We start from the raw sequence: 17,865 nt of genomic DNA, 5'->3' as shown, positions 1-17,865 counted from the left end.
TTTTTTTATAATTCGGCAAGGCTGAGGCAGTAAATCGAAAAAAGTAGATTTCTGTAAAACAAAAAACAATATATTCACACAATTTTGTGTGAATATGATTAAAGAGATATGAAGAGATTATGATTTTAAACTTTTGGATATGGTTTTTCATAGGATATAGGATATTCCCTATGCAGAAAAAAAAATTTTTATGTGCACCAAGGGGAGGAACAAGATCCAGTCGGATCCAGTTCACTTCCAGACCTTTAAAACAAGATCCAGTAGAATCCATTTTACTTCTAGACACATAAAAACAAGATCCAGTAGGATCCAGTCCACTTCTAGACCTTCAAAATGAGATCCAGTAAGATCCAGTGGACTAAATTTTTATTTGTGATTATGACTTTATTAATTGTGATTATGACTTTAAACTTTTTGGATGGTGTTTCATAGGATATAGGAGATTCCCTATGCAGAAAAAAAAATTTTTATATGCACCAAGGGGAGGAACAAGATCCAGTCTAAATTTTTATTTGTGATCCAGTTCACTTCCAGACCTTTAAAACAAGATCCAGTAGGATCCATTTTACTTCTAGACACATAAAAACAGGATCCAGTATGATCCAATCCACTTCTAGACCTTCAAAATGAGATCCAGTGAGATCCAGTTCACTGAATTTTTATTTTTTCACCAAATTAAAATATGTTTTGAAATAATCGTTTATTGAAACACGTGTTTTGGAATAAGCGGCTAATATTTAGGGAAAAAATTTCAGTTTTTTGCATTTTGTGCCTCAGTGGATGCATCTCATGACCCCAAAAACTATACAGCTCGTGTGATAACCAATATCTATCGATAGAAAAAACCGGAAGTCTTAACTTTGTGTTAAAATTGAGTTTTCGCGGAAACTAACTAACTTGCTAAAGGACAGAACGTGATTTTTTGCGATTTCTCGGCACTGGAAGCACCAATCATGAAGTAGTTTTTACCATTTGATAGGTAATACGAAGCACAAACTTTGAATGACCGAACTTTTTTTATAATTCGGCAAGGCTGAGGCAGTAAATCGAAAAAAGTAGATTTCTGTAAAACAAAAAACAATATATTCACACAATTTTGTGTGAATATGATTAAAGAGATATGAAGAGATTATGATTTTAAACTTTTGGATATGGTTTTTCATAGGATATAGGATATTCCCTATGCAGAAAAAAAAATTTTTATGTGCACCAAGGGGAGGAACAAGATCCAGTCGGATCCAGTTCACTTCCAGACCTTTAAAACAAGATCCAGTAGAATCCATTTTACTTCTAGACACATAAAAACAAGATCCAGTAGGATCCAGTCCACTTCTAGACCTTCAAAATGAGATCCAGTAAGATCCAGTGGACTAAATTTTTATTTGTGATTATGACTTTATTAATTGTGATTATGACTTTAAACTTTTTGGATGGTGTTTCATAGGATATAGGAGATTCCCTATGCAGAAAAAAAAATTTTTATATGCACCAAGGGGAGGAACAAGATCCAGTCGGATCCAGTTCACTTCCAGACCTTTAAAACAAGATCCAGTAGGATCCATTTTACTTCTAGACACATAAAAACAAGATCCAGTATGATCCAATCCACTTCTAGACCTTCAAAATGAGATCCAGTGAGATCCAGTTCACTGAATTTTTATTTTTTCACCAAATTAAAATATGTTTTGAAATAATCGTTTATTGAAACACGTGTTTTGGAATAAGCGGCTAATATTTAGGGAAAAAATTTCAGTTTTTTGCATTTTGTGCCTCAGTGGATGCATCTCATGACCCCAAAAACTATACAGCTCGTGTGATAACCAATATCTATCGATAGAAAAAACCGGAAGTCTTAACTTTGTGTTAAAATTGAGTTTTCGCGGAAACTAACTAACTTGCTAAAGGACAGAACGTGATTTTTTGCGATTTCTCGGCACTGGAAGCACCAATCATGAAGTAGTTTTTACCATTTGATAGGTAATACGAAGCACAAACTTTGAATGACCGAACTTTTTTTATAATTCGGCAAGGCTGAGGCAGTAAATCGAAAAAAGTAGATTTCTGTAAAACAAAAAACAATATATTCACACAATTTTGTGTGAATATGATTAAAGAGATATGAAGAGATTATGATTTTAAACTTTTGGATATGGTTTTTCATAGGATATAGGATATTCCCTATGCAGAAAAAAAAAGATTTTTACTTCTAGACACATGATGTGCACCAAGGGGAGGAACAAGATTATGACTTTAAACTTTTTGGATGGTGTTTCATAGGATATAGGAGATTCAGTCGGGATCCAGTTCACTTCCAGACCTTTAAAACAAGATCCAGTAGGATCCATTTTACTTCTAGACACATAAAAACAAGATCCAGTAGGATCCAGTCCACTTCTAGACCTTCAAAATGAGATCCAGTAAGATCCAGTGGACTAAATTTTTATTTGTGATTATGACTTTATTAATTGTGATTATGACTTTAAACTTTTTGGATGGTGTTTCATAGGATATAGGAGATTCCCTATGCAGAAAAAAAAATTTTTTATATGCACCAAGGGGAGGAACAAGATCCAGTCAGATCCAGTTCACTTCCAGACCTTTAAAACAAGATCCAGTAGGATCCATTTTACTTCTAGACACATAAAAACAGGATCCAGTATGATCCAATCCACTTCTAGACCTTCAAAATGAGATCCAGTGAGATCCAGTTCACTGAATTTTTATTTTTTCACCAAATTAAAATATGTTTTGAAATAATCGTTTATTGAAACACGTGTTTTGGAATAAGCGGCTAATATTTAGGGAAAAAATTTCAGTTTTTTGCATTTTGTGCCTCAGTGGATGCATCTCATGACCCCAAAAACTATACAGCTCGTGTGATAACCAATATCTATCGATAGAAAAAACCGGAAGTCTTAACTTTGTGTTAAAATTGAGTTTTCGCGGAAACTAACTAACTTGCTAAAGGACAGAACGTGATTTTTTGCGATTTCTCGGCACTGGAAGCACCAATCATGAAGTAGTTTTTACCATTTGATAGGTAATACGAAGCACAAACTTTGAATGACCGAACTTTTTTATAATTCGGCAAGGCTGAGGCAGTAAATCGAAAAAAGTAGATTTCTGTAAAACAAAAAACAATATATTCACACAATTTTGTGTGAATATGATTAAAGAGATATGAAGAGATTATGATTTTAAACTTTTGGATATGGTTTTTCATAGGATATAGGATATTCCCTATGCAGAAAAAAAAATTTTTATGTGCACCAAGGGGAGGAACAAGATCCAGTCGGATCCAGTTCACTTCCAGACCTTTAAAACAAGATCCAGTAGAATCCATTTTACTTCTAGACACATAAAAACAAGATCCAGTAGGATCCAGTCCACTTCTAGACCTTCAAAATGAGATCCAGTAAGATCCAGTGGACTAAATTTTTATTTGTGATTATGACTTTATTAATTGTGATTATGACTTTAAACTTTTTGGATGGTGTTTCATAGGATATAGGAGATTCCCTATGCAGAAAAAAAAATTTTTATATGCACCAAGGGGAGGAACAAGATCCAGTCGGATCCAGTTCACTTCCAGACCTTTAAAACAAGATCCAGTAGGATCCATTTTACTTCTAGACACATAAAAACAAGATCCAGTAGGATCCAGTACTTCTAGACCTTCAAAATGAGATCCAGTAAGATCCACTAAATTTTTATTTGTGATTATGACTTTATTAATTGTGATTATGACTTTAAACTTTTTGGATGGTGTTTCATAGGATATAGATATGCAGAAAAAAAAATTTTTATATGCACCAAGGGGAGGAACAAGATCCAGTAGATCCAGTGAGATCCAGCTCACTGAATTTTTATTTTTTCACCAAATTAAAATATGTTTTGAAATAATCGTTTATTGAAACACGTGTTTTGGAATAAGCGGCTAATATTTAGGGAAAAAATTTCAGTTTTTTGCATTTTGTGCCTCAGTGGATGCATCTCATGACCCCAAAAACTATACAGCTCGTGTGATAACCAATATCTATCGATAGAAAAAACCGGAAGTCTTAACTTTGTGTTAAAATTGAGTTTTCGCGGAAACTAACTAACTTGCTAAAGGACAGAACGTGATTTTTTGCGATTTCTCGGCACTGGAAGCACCAATCATGAAGTAGTTTTTACCATTTGATAGGTAATACGAAGCACAAACTTTGAATGACCGAACTTTTTTTATAATTCGGCAAGGCTGAGGCAGTAAATCGAAAAAAGTAGATTTCTGTAAAACAAAAAACAATATATTCACACAATTTTGTGTGAATATGATTAAAGAGATATGAAGAGATTATGATTTTAAACTTTTGGATATGGTTTTTCATAGGATATAGGATATTCCCTATGCAGAAAAAAAAATTTTTATGTGCACCAAGGGGAGGAACAAGATCCAGTCGGATCCAGTTCACTTCCAGACCTTTAAAACAAGATCCAGTAGAATCCATTTTACTTCTAGACACATAAAAACAAGATCCAGTAGGATCCAGTCCACTTCTAGACCTTCAAAATGAGATCCAGTAAGATCCAGTGGACTAAATTTTTATTTGTGATTATGACTTTATTAATTGTGATTATGACTTTAAACTTTTTGGATGGTGTTTCATAGGATATAGGAGATTCCCTATGCAGAAAAAAAAATTTTTATATTTATGCACCAAGGGGAGGAACAAGATCCAGTCAGATCCAGTTCACTTCACTTCCAGACCTTTAAAACAAGATCCAGTAGGATCCATTTTACTTCTAGACACATAAAAACAGGATCCAGTATGATCCAATCCACTTCTAGACCTTCAAAATGAGATCCAGTGAGATCCAGCTCACTGAATTTTTATTTTTTCACCAAATTAAAATATGTTTTGAAATAATCGTTTATTGAAACACGTGTTTTGGAATAAGCGGCTAATATTTAGGGAAAAAATTTCAGTTTTTTGCATTTTGTGCCTCAGTGGATGCATCTCATGACCCCAAAAACTATACAGCTCGTGTGATAACCAATATCTATCGATAGAAAAAACCGGAAGTCTTAACATTGTGTTAAAATTGAGTTTTCGCGGAAACTAACTAACTTGCTAAAGGACAGAACGTGATTTTTTGCGATTTCTCGGCACTGGAAGCACCAATCATGAAGTAGTTTTTACCATTTGATAGGTAATACGAAGCACAAACTTTGAATGACCGAACTTTTTTTATAATTCGGCAAGGCTGAGGCAGTAAATCGAAAAAAGTAGATTTCTGTAAAACAAAAAACAATATATTCACACAATTTTGTGTGAATATGATATTTACAAATCATAAATTCCATCCAACTCTTTACAAAACATCATCTTCAAAAAAGTAAACATTTCCCATCACAAACTCCTCGTGGAAGTCTATAACTTCCGGTCTTTAGTCATATATTTTTCCCTTAAAAAATACATTTTTTTCGAACATCAACATGAATGTTAAGGAGTGGGAGGATATGGCATGAAAAAAAAAAAGAAAATCGATCTAATGTGTTGTTAAATTCATAAACTTATCCCATGCGTCCCATGTCGCATAATATCCTTGAAATTTTTATTTCTTTCGTCATTTACTTTTATGTGAAAAAGTTTTCACATTTTTTCCGTTCTCACACACACTTCCGTAACGTTTAGAGACGAAGATGATGATAAAATTCCTGAATCATATTTTTTTTGTGCTGTTGTTTCACATTCCACAATCTCTAAAATTGGACTTTTATTTTATTTTTTCTTTCTTTTACTTGTTCCTAAATTGTCAAAATTGGTTTGTTTGATATTTATGTAAGTTATATATATATTTTTTTAGGGAGCAATGGCAGCATGAAAATGGACAAAGTTATAAAACAGCATAAATGAGGCCCACTAATTTTTATGATGATTCCATTAATTTTGAACGGTACTTTGGGGCTGTTTTGTGAATGATGTCTATTTTTTTAACAAACAGGAAGCTAGATTAGCACTTGAAAATTGAGAATTTGTCATTCTTAGAGCTGCATCAATTAACATGCATAGAGACCGCTTTTAGGTACTGTAATGGTCTTTCTGAACCATAAAAGCATGCATATTGCCTGTTATGGATCTTACTTAAGTCTGCTAATCATTTACAGTCACAGTAAACTGGTTTAGTTGCTTTGAAGTCACTTACCATCCAGGGGTGTATCCAGGAATGAAGTTGACTCTTTCCTTCTTTTTGGACAAATTTCTTCAATTTATTCGGGGTTTTTGGGACAAAAATCCATAGCTCTACAACCAAGCACACCCCAGGTTGGATCTAACTATGTTGTTATCTTAGCTGGCATGTGAAGTATTTCAATTCTGACAAGATTCACATCTTGTTCCTATATCAACATAAACATCACTTTACTTCCTTTTATTCTCCCTTTTCTTTCCCCTCATCTCACTTCTTACCTCTTCTCTCACTGCACACAACAGTAGAACATCATTCCCGAATCTACAAACTTTAATATCACTGCATTCCCTCCATACCAATGACAATTCCCTCCTTTCCATCTAAATACATATTTTTTTTTATATAAATTCATGTTTCGCCGGATGGTGATAATGTTTTTTTGGTTAACTGGCCATAATGGGAGTTATTCAATGAACATATCACAATAAATAAATCTAAAAGACATTATGCAATGATAAAGGCGGTTCAATTTTGTTTGAATATTCTTATGTGAATCTTTAAGGATGATTCTATGGATTTTTTGTGGATTACTTGAGTTGTTGTAATGGGGGTTTGTGACTTTTTTGAAGTTGGGTTGACTTTTTCAGGGGGAATTGTTTTAGAGTTTATGTTATTTTAGTTAAAGCCAAGGAACAAGTAATTGGAACAAGGTACCGAATTCCATCCGGATGAAATTTATTTCCATCAATTGTTAAGATTCTATTGTACTGGATGAAAGTTTGTCTTTGCATCGTATGAAATTTGGAGTGCCAATGCCTTGTTCAAAAAGAAAAAAGTCTGCAGTCTTAGACGAACTATAAAATACAGCCGAAAACTACATGTCTATGCATCTACAGTGTAGATTATCCAGGTCAACGGCTTTTAGGAGCACTAATTTATTTTGAAATTTATTTATTTTGTGTCTCATGGCTAATGACAGTTTATTGAGCACGGAAGTTCGCTAAACTACAAAACTCAAAAGTTCTACATCTAAAGATTACAATGAGATCCGAACCTTCTTTGACGAAATTACTGTCAGAAACCTACAAAAGGTGTATGACGCATTTAATTTCATATGACTCAAAAAAACCAGAGTTCGAAGTCGATATGATTGAAGTCGACTCGAGTCGACTTCGAGCTCTGAAAAAAACTACGGTTAAAAAATCGGTTTCTTGCCGACTCTAGACCTCAACTCTAGTAATCACTGGGTCGATGTAAGCAATGATTAAATTCCGAAAAACAAAACCATTACCACACCAAATCACTCCGACTCAGAATTAACAATAAAACAGAATAATTAATACAAATGAATCATAAAATTAGCCAGTCATTAAGTTAGCAATTAGAACTGCCAGAAATATGAACCACAGAATTCTTGGAAGGAGGTTGTCTAAAGATATAGTGTTGCATTTTGTATTGGGAACTGGTAAGTGTAAGACTGTTATAGAGTCAGCTTCAGGCAAAATCTATGGGAGGTTATGGATCAGAATTGTTCTATAAAGCTACCAAGTCAAGACAGCAGCAAAATTCATGCAAACTTCACACAAACCCATAAAATAATATATTCTAATATCCTCCAATTACAATTTTTAGGGCAATTTATTTTTACTAGATTTTCTCGCATATCCAGCAAGTATTTCGCCATCTTAGACTTCATATTAAACACAAACCTTAAAGCTAACCTTCAATCACCCATCATCTGATTGACTTTTATCGCTCAATATATAAAATAATTGATAATAAAAAAAAGAATATTTTCTCATAAAAGATTTATTTTCTCGTTATAATCGCATTGTAAATTATTAACAGAAGGAAAGCAGCAAAAAATAAAATTGTAAAGGAATCGCATCACAAAAAAAAAAATTATTAAATTTTATGATATGAAAGATGATTTTTTACCTCCCAATGAATCTGCTTGCCTTGAACAACTTTCACAGGTATCAAATCAAATTATTCCATTCGAATTCATTTTATTAATAAAATTTATTATTGTATATTTTATGGCTCGTGTGTGTGTGTTTGTTTGCGGAAGACTTTTTGAATAAGTTAAATATCCTATTTATTCCTAGTACTGACAACAATCATGATAAGGTTTTATAATAGGCGCGTAATTTGTATTTTAGAATGTATTACTTATTGTTGGGGAAATTTTTCCGTGCGGAAGGCTTGTTTTATGCTTTACATCAACTGATTATTTGAGCTTAATGTCAGGGATTAATATTTATATGACTACACGTAGCGATGCCAATAAAAAAAGATGTTTGGATGATGATATGGTTTTGATATTATCTTGGGAAATTTCATTTAAATTGGTGTTGTTGTTGTTGGGTTTTTTGGGAATTTTTTGTGTCAATATGTGCATGTATGTGGTGTCCTATAACAGTCAATGAGCATACTCACATAAATGAGCGTGTTTATGAGCATTAGCAATCAATATATTTGATCACAGTCTTTTAACGGTGGTGAATGCGTAATATATGTGGTTGTAGCTTAATTCCACCATGCATCAACCTTCTCGCGGACATAGACCGTCAATCCATGCCATATAGTGGGACGGAGTCGAACGAGGCTCTGGCTAATACAGAGTGCATTGGTTTAGCAAGCCGTCATCCTTAACTACAAGCTAAGAAACCAATGGGAGGTCATGGATCACAATTGATCTGTACGACCAGCGAAGTAAGTAAGTTTATTTGATCATGCTCAATTTTGTGATCATGGACATGCTTCTTGTCTTTCAGAAATCTGAGTATAGTGGAATCTAGGATATCGAGCCATATATAGGCCAATCTATCGATACAAGAGTAAAGCCTCTGTGACTGAGTGGTTAGACAACACACTGGATATCTGTACCACTATTTTATGGGTACTTGGCTTCTATTCCTATCAGATGCCGACTCCTCTCAAATATTATATAAAGAGATATCAAAATTAGAAAGATTAGAAAGACACAATGCTGACGACATTCCGAAATAGTGAGTCATACTAAGGCAGTGCATACATAATGATTTTAGTTATTGAATGCGTCACAAAATTCAAAGTCCTCAGACAATGAGCATCAAAAGTGACTGACCCCTACAATCAACTCCCTCAGTCAAAATTTTCCATGTTAGCGACAGATTCTTTATTACAAAACTTTAATCTATCCATTCATCAAACTATGCGGAAGGAACTAAAGCACACAGACAAAAATAAAATTCGATGACCATAAAAAATATGAAACTGACAAAAATTGACATTTGATTGTCGTATCGAAATCGCAATAAATAATTCTAATTCATTTATTTCCATATCATATAGTCCAACAAGCTATGATAAAAAAAATGGAATAATCTTTCTCGGATGGGTTGTAAGTTACAAACAATCTTTACCCGAACAGCACAAGTATGGTACCTACTTCGCTGGCCGTACAGAACATACGTGATCCATGCCCAAGTTGACAAAAATACGGTATAACTATTTGATGGCAAGTTAATGTCCAGTTGATGGCTAGTTCTAACGTATTTTTGTCCACTCGGGATGTCATCTCTCAGTTGGCGTCTAAAACTAGCTCTGTAGCTGGCTGCCCTTTAACAAGTCAGGTAGTCGATCTAAAATTCGGTACCAACCTGCCATGACTCTGGTATAGCGTCAGATTGAAGATGAACCCATCACCAACTCAAAGTCACCCCATCCTGGAGTCAGGTCATTGATCGACATGTGCTAATCGGGATTTCCCCCACATGCTATTTTTCGACTCTTTATTTTTAATCAAACATTGAATTTTTCAAAGCGTTCGTGCATAATCAAAGGCTCTCATTCTTGATTCTTATACGGCTAGTCTAGCTTCTTTATTTATCATTTCGTTCAAGAAAGGCATGCATGAAAATGATAAGGATATGAATGAGAATTTTTTCGGGAGAATTTGTGTTGAGAATTGGGAGTTTTTGGATGAATCAGTTTGACTAAGGATAGAAGGTCTTCGAATTTGATTTTTTTGATGGTAAGAGAGCTCGAGGTAGACCGAAAAACTCCTGGAAGGAAGCTGTCGATAGAGACAGCATTGCATTTGGTATTGGCAATTGGCAGGCGGAAGCCGGCGATTGAACCAGTTATAGGCGACATCTGCGAGAGGCCATGGATCACAGTTGATCTGTACGGCCAGCGAAGAAGAAGGAAAAGATGGTAAAGGAGCTTTTGGATGACCATAGAGCTTTTGGAAGGATGCTATCATTAGAGGTAATATTGCTTTTGGTATTGGATATTGACAGATGGATGTAATCGATAGAACCAACTTTGGATGACATGTGAAGCAGGCTATGGATCACAATTGATCTACATGGACAACGAAGTATGAATAGGAAATTTTTTTTTGATTTTGTGAGAAATAGACGAGTTTATAATTCCTACGGATGAATAGGGGGAAATATGGTGATGTTATGGTTTAAAATAGAGTTGGTAGGACTACCTTGTGGAGCTGCATCAAAAAGAAAAGTCCAAAATCTATTGAAAGTGCCTTTCAAAAGTTCAAAAGGGCAGATTCCCAAAATCCTACCCAGAGCTCAAAGTTGACCTGAATTTTGTATTAAAAATTCAGTTTGACTCCATACAAAATGTGAATTAACTTCGAACTCTGGTTCCACAATAATACAGAATAGTCCAAAAAATGCGCCAAATACTCCAACTCCCATTTACATCAGTGCCAAAAAAAACACTATCATTCCCTACTGCTTGCTCAACACTTGTTCACACAGATATGTTGGTTAACGCGTTTTTGATACTGAATCAATTTTTCATAGACCTTTGACACATTGGATTTATCGAATAAAAAAAAAAAAAATATTGTATATATTGAAAACTTTGTCTCATCTATAATGCATGGAATTGGAAAAATAAATAAAATATTCATTTCGATATATGATTGGCATGTGTGTAATATTTTTTTTGAGCAAACAAATGCCTTCAATGCTAGATACATGACTTGCTACATATTTAAACTTAGACTCTCTTTTTTTCTCATGTTTTGCTTACAAAATTTAATCACGTTTGTTCTGTAAACATCAACTCGATTAAATTTTTTTCCCCTTTTCTGCCTTCAAAATTGGCACAAAAAAATTCTATTTTTATAGTTTTTTATCAGAAAAAAAATTCTCAGAAAAATGAGACGGATTTTACTGTGCACGGACTATACTCAAAAATAGACGATGAATAATTGTGACGACATAGACGACTCCCATGATTCATTTACATTTTATTCTATATTTTCATTTGACTAATAATCAAAAGTCTATTCGCTTAAAAACGTAAAGTCGCTTTGTGATTTGAATGTCATTTCAAAATGTTGTTATTCTAGCAGGCAAAATCGTCTAATTTCTGATCATTATTTTTGACTTTTTTTGCTCTGTCGACAGAATCCTTCGTTCGAAGGGCAGAACTGTTCGATAATCAAATCCGGCACCATTCTCCAGTCTGCCATAACCAAGGCATTGACACACTATTCATCCGAATGAAAACTGTTCGATAATCAAATCCGACACCAAGTCCCCAGTCTGGTATAACTGTGGTACAGGGCTCGAAGTTGAGTCGAAGTCGACTTGTGTCGTCTCATAAAAACCGAACTAACTCGAGTCGACTCAAAGTCGACTACATTTGAGTCGAGTCGAGTTGACTAAGGTTGACTTCAACCATATCGACTTCGGGCTTTGCTACTGCATCGTACCAGATTTTAACCGGGTCTGTTTAAATCGGATTTGAACCAAATCCGTTTAAATAGAATTGAAACCAAATCCGACACCAAGCCATAGTCACACAGTCTTATCCCAGGGCCTATAAAACATCAGCCTAAATAGGGCTGGATTCTTCAGAATGTAGCTTTACTAATGAACAGTGTTGTAATGGAAGATGTCTGCCGAAGACAAAGACAGCAGATTCTTCCACAGAATTTGTCTTTCAAAAGATTTTATCTGCGGAAGAAAGTGTCTTCTGCAGAAAAACTGGCAGATTGCAACACTGCTAATGAATGATCCCTAAAACATATGACATACAATTTACTCAAGAAAACTAATTCTTAATTTTATTTATCAACTTAATCCATTAAAATTTAACACAATTCACATGTCTTTCTTGCTTTTCTAACTGGAACTTCTGGACACAACACAGCTCGAATTGCTTCATCAAAAACCGTCTTCAAACCCTTTTGATTCAATGCTGAACATTCCAAATACTTTACTGCACCAATTTCCTTCGCCATCATTTGACCAATCGTAAAAGTTATTGGCTGTTGCTTCTTATCTTTTAATTTTTCAATCGTTTGCTTATGCTCGCGTAAATCCGATTTTGTTCCGACTAAAATAAGTGGAGTTGTTGGACAATGATGTCGTACTTCTGGACACCATCTAACTCGAGCATTCTCAAACGATGCTGGACTGACTAGGGAGAAGCAGATTAAGAAGACATCTGTTTGTGGATATGATAGTGGACGGAGACGGTCGTAGTCCTCTTGACCTGCTGTATCCTGAAATGGTAAAGTTAGAGAAAATGTTTGAATGCCTTATGAGCCTTATGAGATGGAGGGACAGTGATGAATAGTTTAATGAGTCACAGACTTTTGCCATACAGCTTATGACAGGACATGATACACTTTTAAACTCAGCAGATTGCAAGGACACTGCATGATACGACTTGCTTGTTCGTTAGAAAATTACAGACGACTTAGTTGCTTTAGGCTCCTTAATATTTACTATATTGAGCTTTAAATAGCTTACCCATAATCCCAAATTAATTGGCTTTCCGTCCACCATGACATTTGCTGAATAATTATCGAACACTGTCGGGATATATTCACCCGGAAATGCATTTGTTGTGTAGCTAATCAGAAGACAAGTCTTACCAACTGCACCGTCACCAACAACTACGCATTTTATGGCTTGCATATTAAAATTTGACAATAAAATTTAATGAAATACTTTAAAAGTTCGTACAGTTTTAGAAACTGTAACAAAATGCTCTAATAAAGTTTTAATAAGCCTTAATGGCTTACTTGAATAATAAATAGTGAATGACGAATCTTAAATAATAATATTTCAAATTAATTAGTCAGTCAAAACAATGTAGATAAGTAGCATGCTTATAATCATCATGATGTTTTCATCATTGAAGCGACTAGCTGCGGTTTTACATTTTCGATGTTCATCTATAATGTTCATTTGTAATGTTCATTTAAAATTTTTTAGTCAATCTCGTTTCTCATGTGCTATGTTAAGCCTATGTGAAGTCTATATGCAACGTTTCACTTTAACAGACAATGAACATGTTCATGAATATGTTCACAAAATTGAGCATATTCAATTTATATTGATTGAATATTCTCATGAACACATGCTCATTTTAGTGAGTATGCTTATTATCATAGTAAACAGGCTCCGATGGGCTGGACATGTAATTAGAAAACCTGTAGAAGCTCTAAATATCTAAATCAACTTTGTGTGGTAAGAGAGCTTTAAATCAGAAGGAAGCTGTCGATATAGACAGCATTGCATTTGGTATTAGCAATTTGCAGGCGGAAGCCGGCGATATAACTAGTTATAGGCGACATCTGAGGGAGGTCATGGATCACAGTTGATTTGTACGGTCAGCGAAGTAAGTAAGTAAGTATGCTTATTATCTCTCAGGGTCACCGATACTAGTGACTAAGCTTTAATAGTGATTATAGTGTCGGGCAACGGCCAGATAAAGACCATTCGAATTTGAGTGCTCAATTCAAGTCAACTCGGTTTATGTGATTTACTATACACAATTTATGGTTAACTGTATGACATTGATGACCCTCAGAAAGCACAGAGCTCAGAAAAAACCGAAAACCTGAACCTAGTTTAATTTGACTCATGCCTGAAGCCAGATTTGATGAAATCTAGCTTGAGACTAGAATCATGCTAATCTGGGACCTGATTTTTAATCATTTCTACGCCTTTTGCTTTCCGGGACCCTTGGTCATTTCATTGTGCATAGTTGATCGTTCAAATGCTACAGATGCCACACAAAGCTTATGACTAAGTGTCACAACAAAATCATCAATGTTTGCTGGTTTTAGTTTTAATGATCTGTTGTAAAAATATATATCTGGTATAGCGTTGTCATAAATTTTATTATCAAAATTTGGTGTGAATATGAACATTGAGGAATTTAAATTAATTTACATTTGTGATGATGATTTTAAAAAATAAATAAAGCCTTAAGTTTCGTGAAACTTAAAACAAAACGCATCTTCTTTTTGATTTCAACTTTGGTGGATTTAGCACAGCTTGAATGGCTTCCTCAAACACTTCACTGACACCTCTTTGAGTTAATGCAGAACATTCCACGTACTTTATAGCTCCTATTCTTGTTGCTAATGTTTGTCCTTGCGGATATGATATTGGCTGTTGATTTCTCTCATATAGTCCGACAAGCGTTGCTTTGTCAGTTCTTAAATCCATTTTTAATCCAACTAAAACTGCCGGAGTGTTTGGACAATGATGACGAATTTCTGGATTCCATTTAACTCTAACATTCTCAAATGATATTGGACTTATAGTGAGAAGCATATAAGGAAGACATCTGTGCATGGATACGACAGTGGACGTAGTCGATCATAATCACTTTGACCTGCTGTATCCTGAAATATTTGAAAAGTTTTTTTCACTTGAAGTCAATAAAAAAATATCACAAAAAAATCACCCAAAGTCCTAAATTTATTGACTTCCCATTAACTTGTACATTTGTTGAATAATTGTCAAAAACAGTCGGTTGACAATGTCCAGGATATGCCTTTGATGTGTAAGTTATTAAAAGACATGTCTTGCCCACTGATCCATCTCCAACTACAACGCATTTAATGTCCTGCATAACTGTATATTGAGTAGAATTAAATATGACTAAATTAAATTTGTGTAACTTTATTGAGTACTTCAATGAACGTATGACAGCCTTTGAGACCTAAAAATAAATTTGACTGCCATTGACAGCTTGAAACTCAAAGTTTTTGTAGTTTATTGTAGAGATTTTATCAATTTTTTTTATGATTTATCGTAATTTGAATCATTTAAGAACAATTTAGTGCATATCTGCTATTACATACTCAAATACCGAGCAGCACATACCGTTAATATATTAAAATGTAAATGAAACTGATTATATTTCCGAGAAGGGATAGTGTATTACCCACAATTGAGATAGAGCAGCACTCCCGAGTCTACAAACTGTACATTAACTTGTTATTCCAAACAACATCATCATTGATGATAAGTAGTGAGATTCGACATAACGCTCTGTTCGAGCTTCATTACTAAGTCATCAAATTAGTTTTGTATTACTAAAAAGACAGTCAGTGACACCAGATCAGTCAGAGTATATCATATCATGTATTAACTGCGATTTAAAATTTTTATTTTAAAATAGAACATCAATGTGCACTGAGTCATAAGAGATTATGATTAAGCATGTATGTACATACTTACACACAGAGTTGTGATGTCCGATGTCGGCGGCCAGTCGTTCATTGATTTTACCGGTTATTGTCTTTTATCGCTCGCCTTTTTTTATCTGCCACCGTTTTTGGTCAACCGATAAAATCAGGCTGATTCACAACTCTGCTTACACAGTACATACATATATTTTAGAATATTAATCATCGGATTTGCGTGCCCAATTAATTTATTAAGTTTTAATTAATTTATTTTAATATTTTTACAGTAATATACATCTTCTGGAAACCTGCTGCTTGGCTGCATTAAGCGCAACTCTAATAACTTCATCAAACAGCTCATTCAGTCCTTTTTGAGTTAATGCAGAACATTCCATATATTTAAGTGCTCCAATTTTCTTAGCTAATCCACAACCTTGTGGATAAGTTATTGGATGTTCCTTTATGTCTTTCTTCCGTCTTTTGTCACTTCTTAAGTCCAGTTTTGTTCCAACTAAAATGATTGGTGTGTGCGGGCAGTGATGACGAATTTCAGGTAACCATTTTGACTTTACGTGATCAAATGAATCTTGACTGATTAATGAGAAGCAGATGAGAAAAACGTCAGTTTGTGGATATGCAATTGGACGAATTCGTTCATAATCTTCGTGACCTGCTGTATCCTGGAATGTTTTATATGATAAATCACTAAAATTAATTTTAAAATTGGAATCAAAACTTTACCCAAAGCAACAAATGGACTGTCTGGTCATGATATTTCATATATGTTGAATAATTATCGAAAATTGTCGGTTGATAATCCCCTGGAAAAGCTTTTGTTGAATATGTTATTAAAAGACATGTCTTACCGACGAATGCGTCTCCTATAACTACACACTTTACACTTTGAATTCCGTCCATGAATGACGACTTAATTTTTGTCAATTTATTTAAATTTGTGTGAATGACTAATATTATAATTTAATACTTTAAAGTTTAAACAGTCCAAATTGTTGTAATTTTAAATTAAATAAAGTATCCGTTGTATTTAATCTCAAAAAATTACTCAGTGTATAAAGCATAGTAAATTTGCTAGAAACGATTGTGACTTATTTACTGAAGTGATGAGCAACTCATCGGCTGTGACTTGAAAATATTCAAATGTACCGCAAAAATGAACTAGAGTCGGCCGCGGCACAAAAAAGGTTGCCCACTCCTGATCTAGTGCGTCATATTTCAATTTACTATACAGAACAGATAAAGAGCATGTTCATAGCATTAGGTGACTATAATAGAATATAATGTAGGGATTGCTTATAGCAACGACACTGCGATCGATGGTCTCTTGTACCATCCCAAATTCTCTACAAAATGTCTATGTCTTTGATAAAACCAACAATGGTGAATATGCTCAATATTTGTTAGGTCTAGAAATTTATTCAATACTTTAGTTTGATACGGCATTCATAAGCTTGTCTAATACTATTGCGTCATGACGCCCAGCTTAGACAGCACTGTTAAAATCAGAGCTTGGACTGAATTGTGTATGCAAAAATAGGCTCGACTTAATATAAAATTCGAGTTCTGGTTAAAAAATTAGGATCCCATTGAGGTTTTCCAATCACAACTAGACGTTAGTGACTTAGCGTCATTGAGGGCATGGTCCTCCTCTTCTGGACCTTAGACTTAAAACGGTCTGATTTTATCAGTCGGCCAAAAATGGTGGCAGATAAAACCACTGGCATAGGTCAGCGTCTTTCGGTCACCGACATCGGTCATCACAATTCTGCTGCTAGCCATTAAATTTCCCTGAAAGCACACGTCGCAGAAATAACCGAAAATTCGACCTTCGATCTGCTTTTTTCTGACTTGAGGCCGGATTTGATCAAATCTGTCTAAACAACATAGTCACGCTAAACTGGTGTTTAATTTTGCATTCCGGGTTGCCATTAACTAGGCAAATTTTAGTTTGAATTCTCATTTTGAGCTAAATTTGCAAAAAAAAAAGGTTCATTTCTATTGCTTGTCACGGCTATATTGTAGACATATTTTTAATTACATTTGCGATATCATGCCGATGTAGCTCAGCCACACCTTGTCACATACATACAACTAGTTTCATCATCTCAAGCATTTCCATACACAAAACAATATTTTACCCTTATTCTTCCTATCTATATCATAAAAACCCAATTCCTTTGCTGATACAAAAACGGAAGCCACGTTAAGCCATTTTG

General features: G+C 34.4%; 2 protein-coding genes and 1 pseudogene across 2 annotated transcripts; all 3 read right to left on the bottom strand.

Annotated features, from left to right (window-relative positions):
- Positions 1–12,267: 12,267 nt before the first annotated feature.
- LOC139091991 (ras-related C3 botulinum toxin substrate 1-like) lies at positions 12,268–13,156 on the bottom strand. Its single transcript, XM_070642257.1, has 2 exons — positions 12,954–13,156; positions 12,268–12,703 (listed from the first exon to the last, which is right to left on the bottom strand). The coding sequence occupies exons 1-2, from the start codon at positions 13,119–13,121 to the stop codon at positions 12,290–12,292; spliced, it is 582 nt and encodes a 193-aa protein (XP_070498358.1). The 5' UTR covers positions 13,122–13,156; the 3' UTR covers positions 12,268–12,289.
- A 1,244-nt stretch (positions 13,157–14,400) lies between these two features.
- LOC139091992 (ras-related C3 botulinum toxin substrate 1-like) lies at positions 14,401–15,072 on the bottom strand (annotated as a pseudogene).
- An 840-nt stretch (positions 15,073–15,912) lies between these two features.
- On the bottom strand, positions 15,913–16,549 carry LOC139091990 (ras-related protein Rac1-like). The gene is made up of 2 exons (XM_070642256.1): positions 16,373–16,549; positions 15,913–16,311 (listed from the first exon to the last, which is right to left on the bottom strand). Exons 1-2 carry the CDS (start codon positions 16,547–16,549, stop codon positions 15,913–15,915), a joined length of 576 nt encoding a protein of 191 aa, XP_070498357.1.
- Positions 16,550–17,865: the final 1,316 nt, after the last annotated feature.

This window comes from Chironomus tepperi, unplaced genomic scaffold (genome assembly GCF_022539635.2).
Source record: "Chironomus tepperi strain 1889 unplaced genomic scaffold, CSIRO-AGI_Ctep_v1 contig_275, whole genome shotgun sequence".
In the NCBI taxonomy this organism is placed as follows: Eukaryota; Metazoa; Arthropoda; class Insecta; order Diptera; family Chironomidae; genus Chironomus; species Chironomus tepperi.
The sequence above is the reverse complement of the archived record's forward strand: the minus strand, read 5'-3'. Positions and strand labels throughout refer to the sequence as shown.

Coding starts and splice junctions, on each gene's coding strand:
- LOC139091991 (XM_070642257.1), bottom strand. CDS start 13,121: ATGCAAGCCATAAAATGCGTAGTTGTTGGTGACGGTGCAGTTGGTAAG. Junction 12,704..12,953: donor CAATTAATTTGGGATTATGG/GTAAGCTATTTA, acceptor TTACCATTTCAG/GATACAGCAGGTCAAGAGGA.
- LOC139091990 (XM_070642256.1), bottom strand. CDS start 16,549: ATGGACGGAATTCAAAGTGTAAAGTGTGTAGTTATAGGAGACGCATTC. Junction 16,312..16,372: donor CAGTCCATTTGTTGCTTTGG/GTAAAGTTTTGA, acceptor AAAACATTCCAG/GATACAGCAGGTCACGAAGA.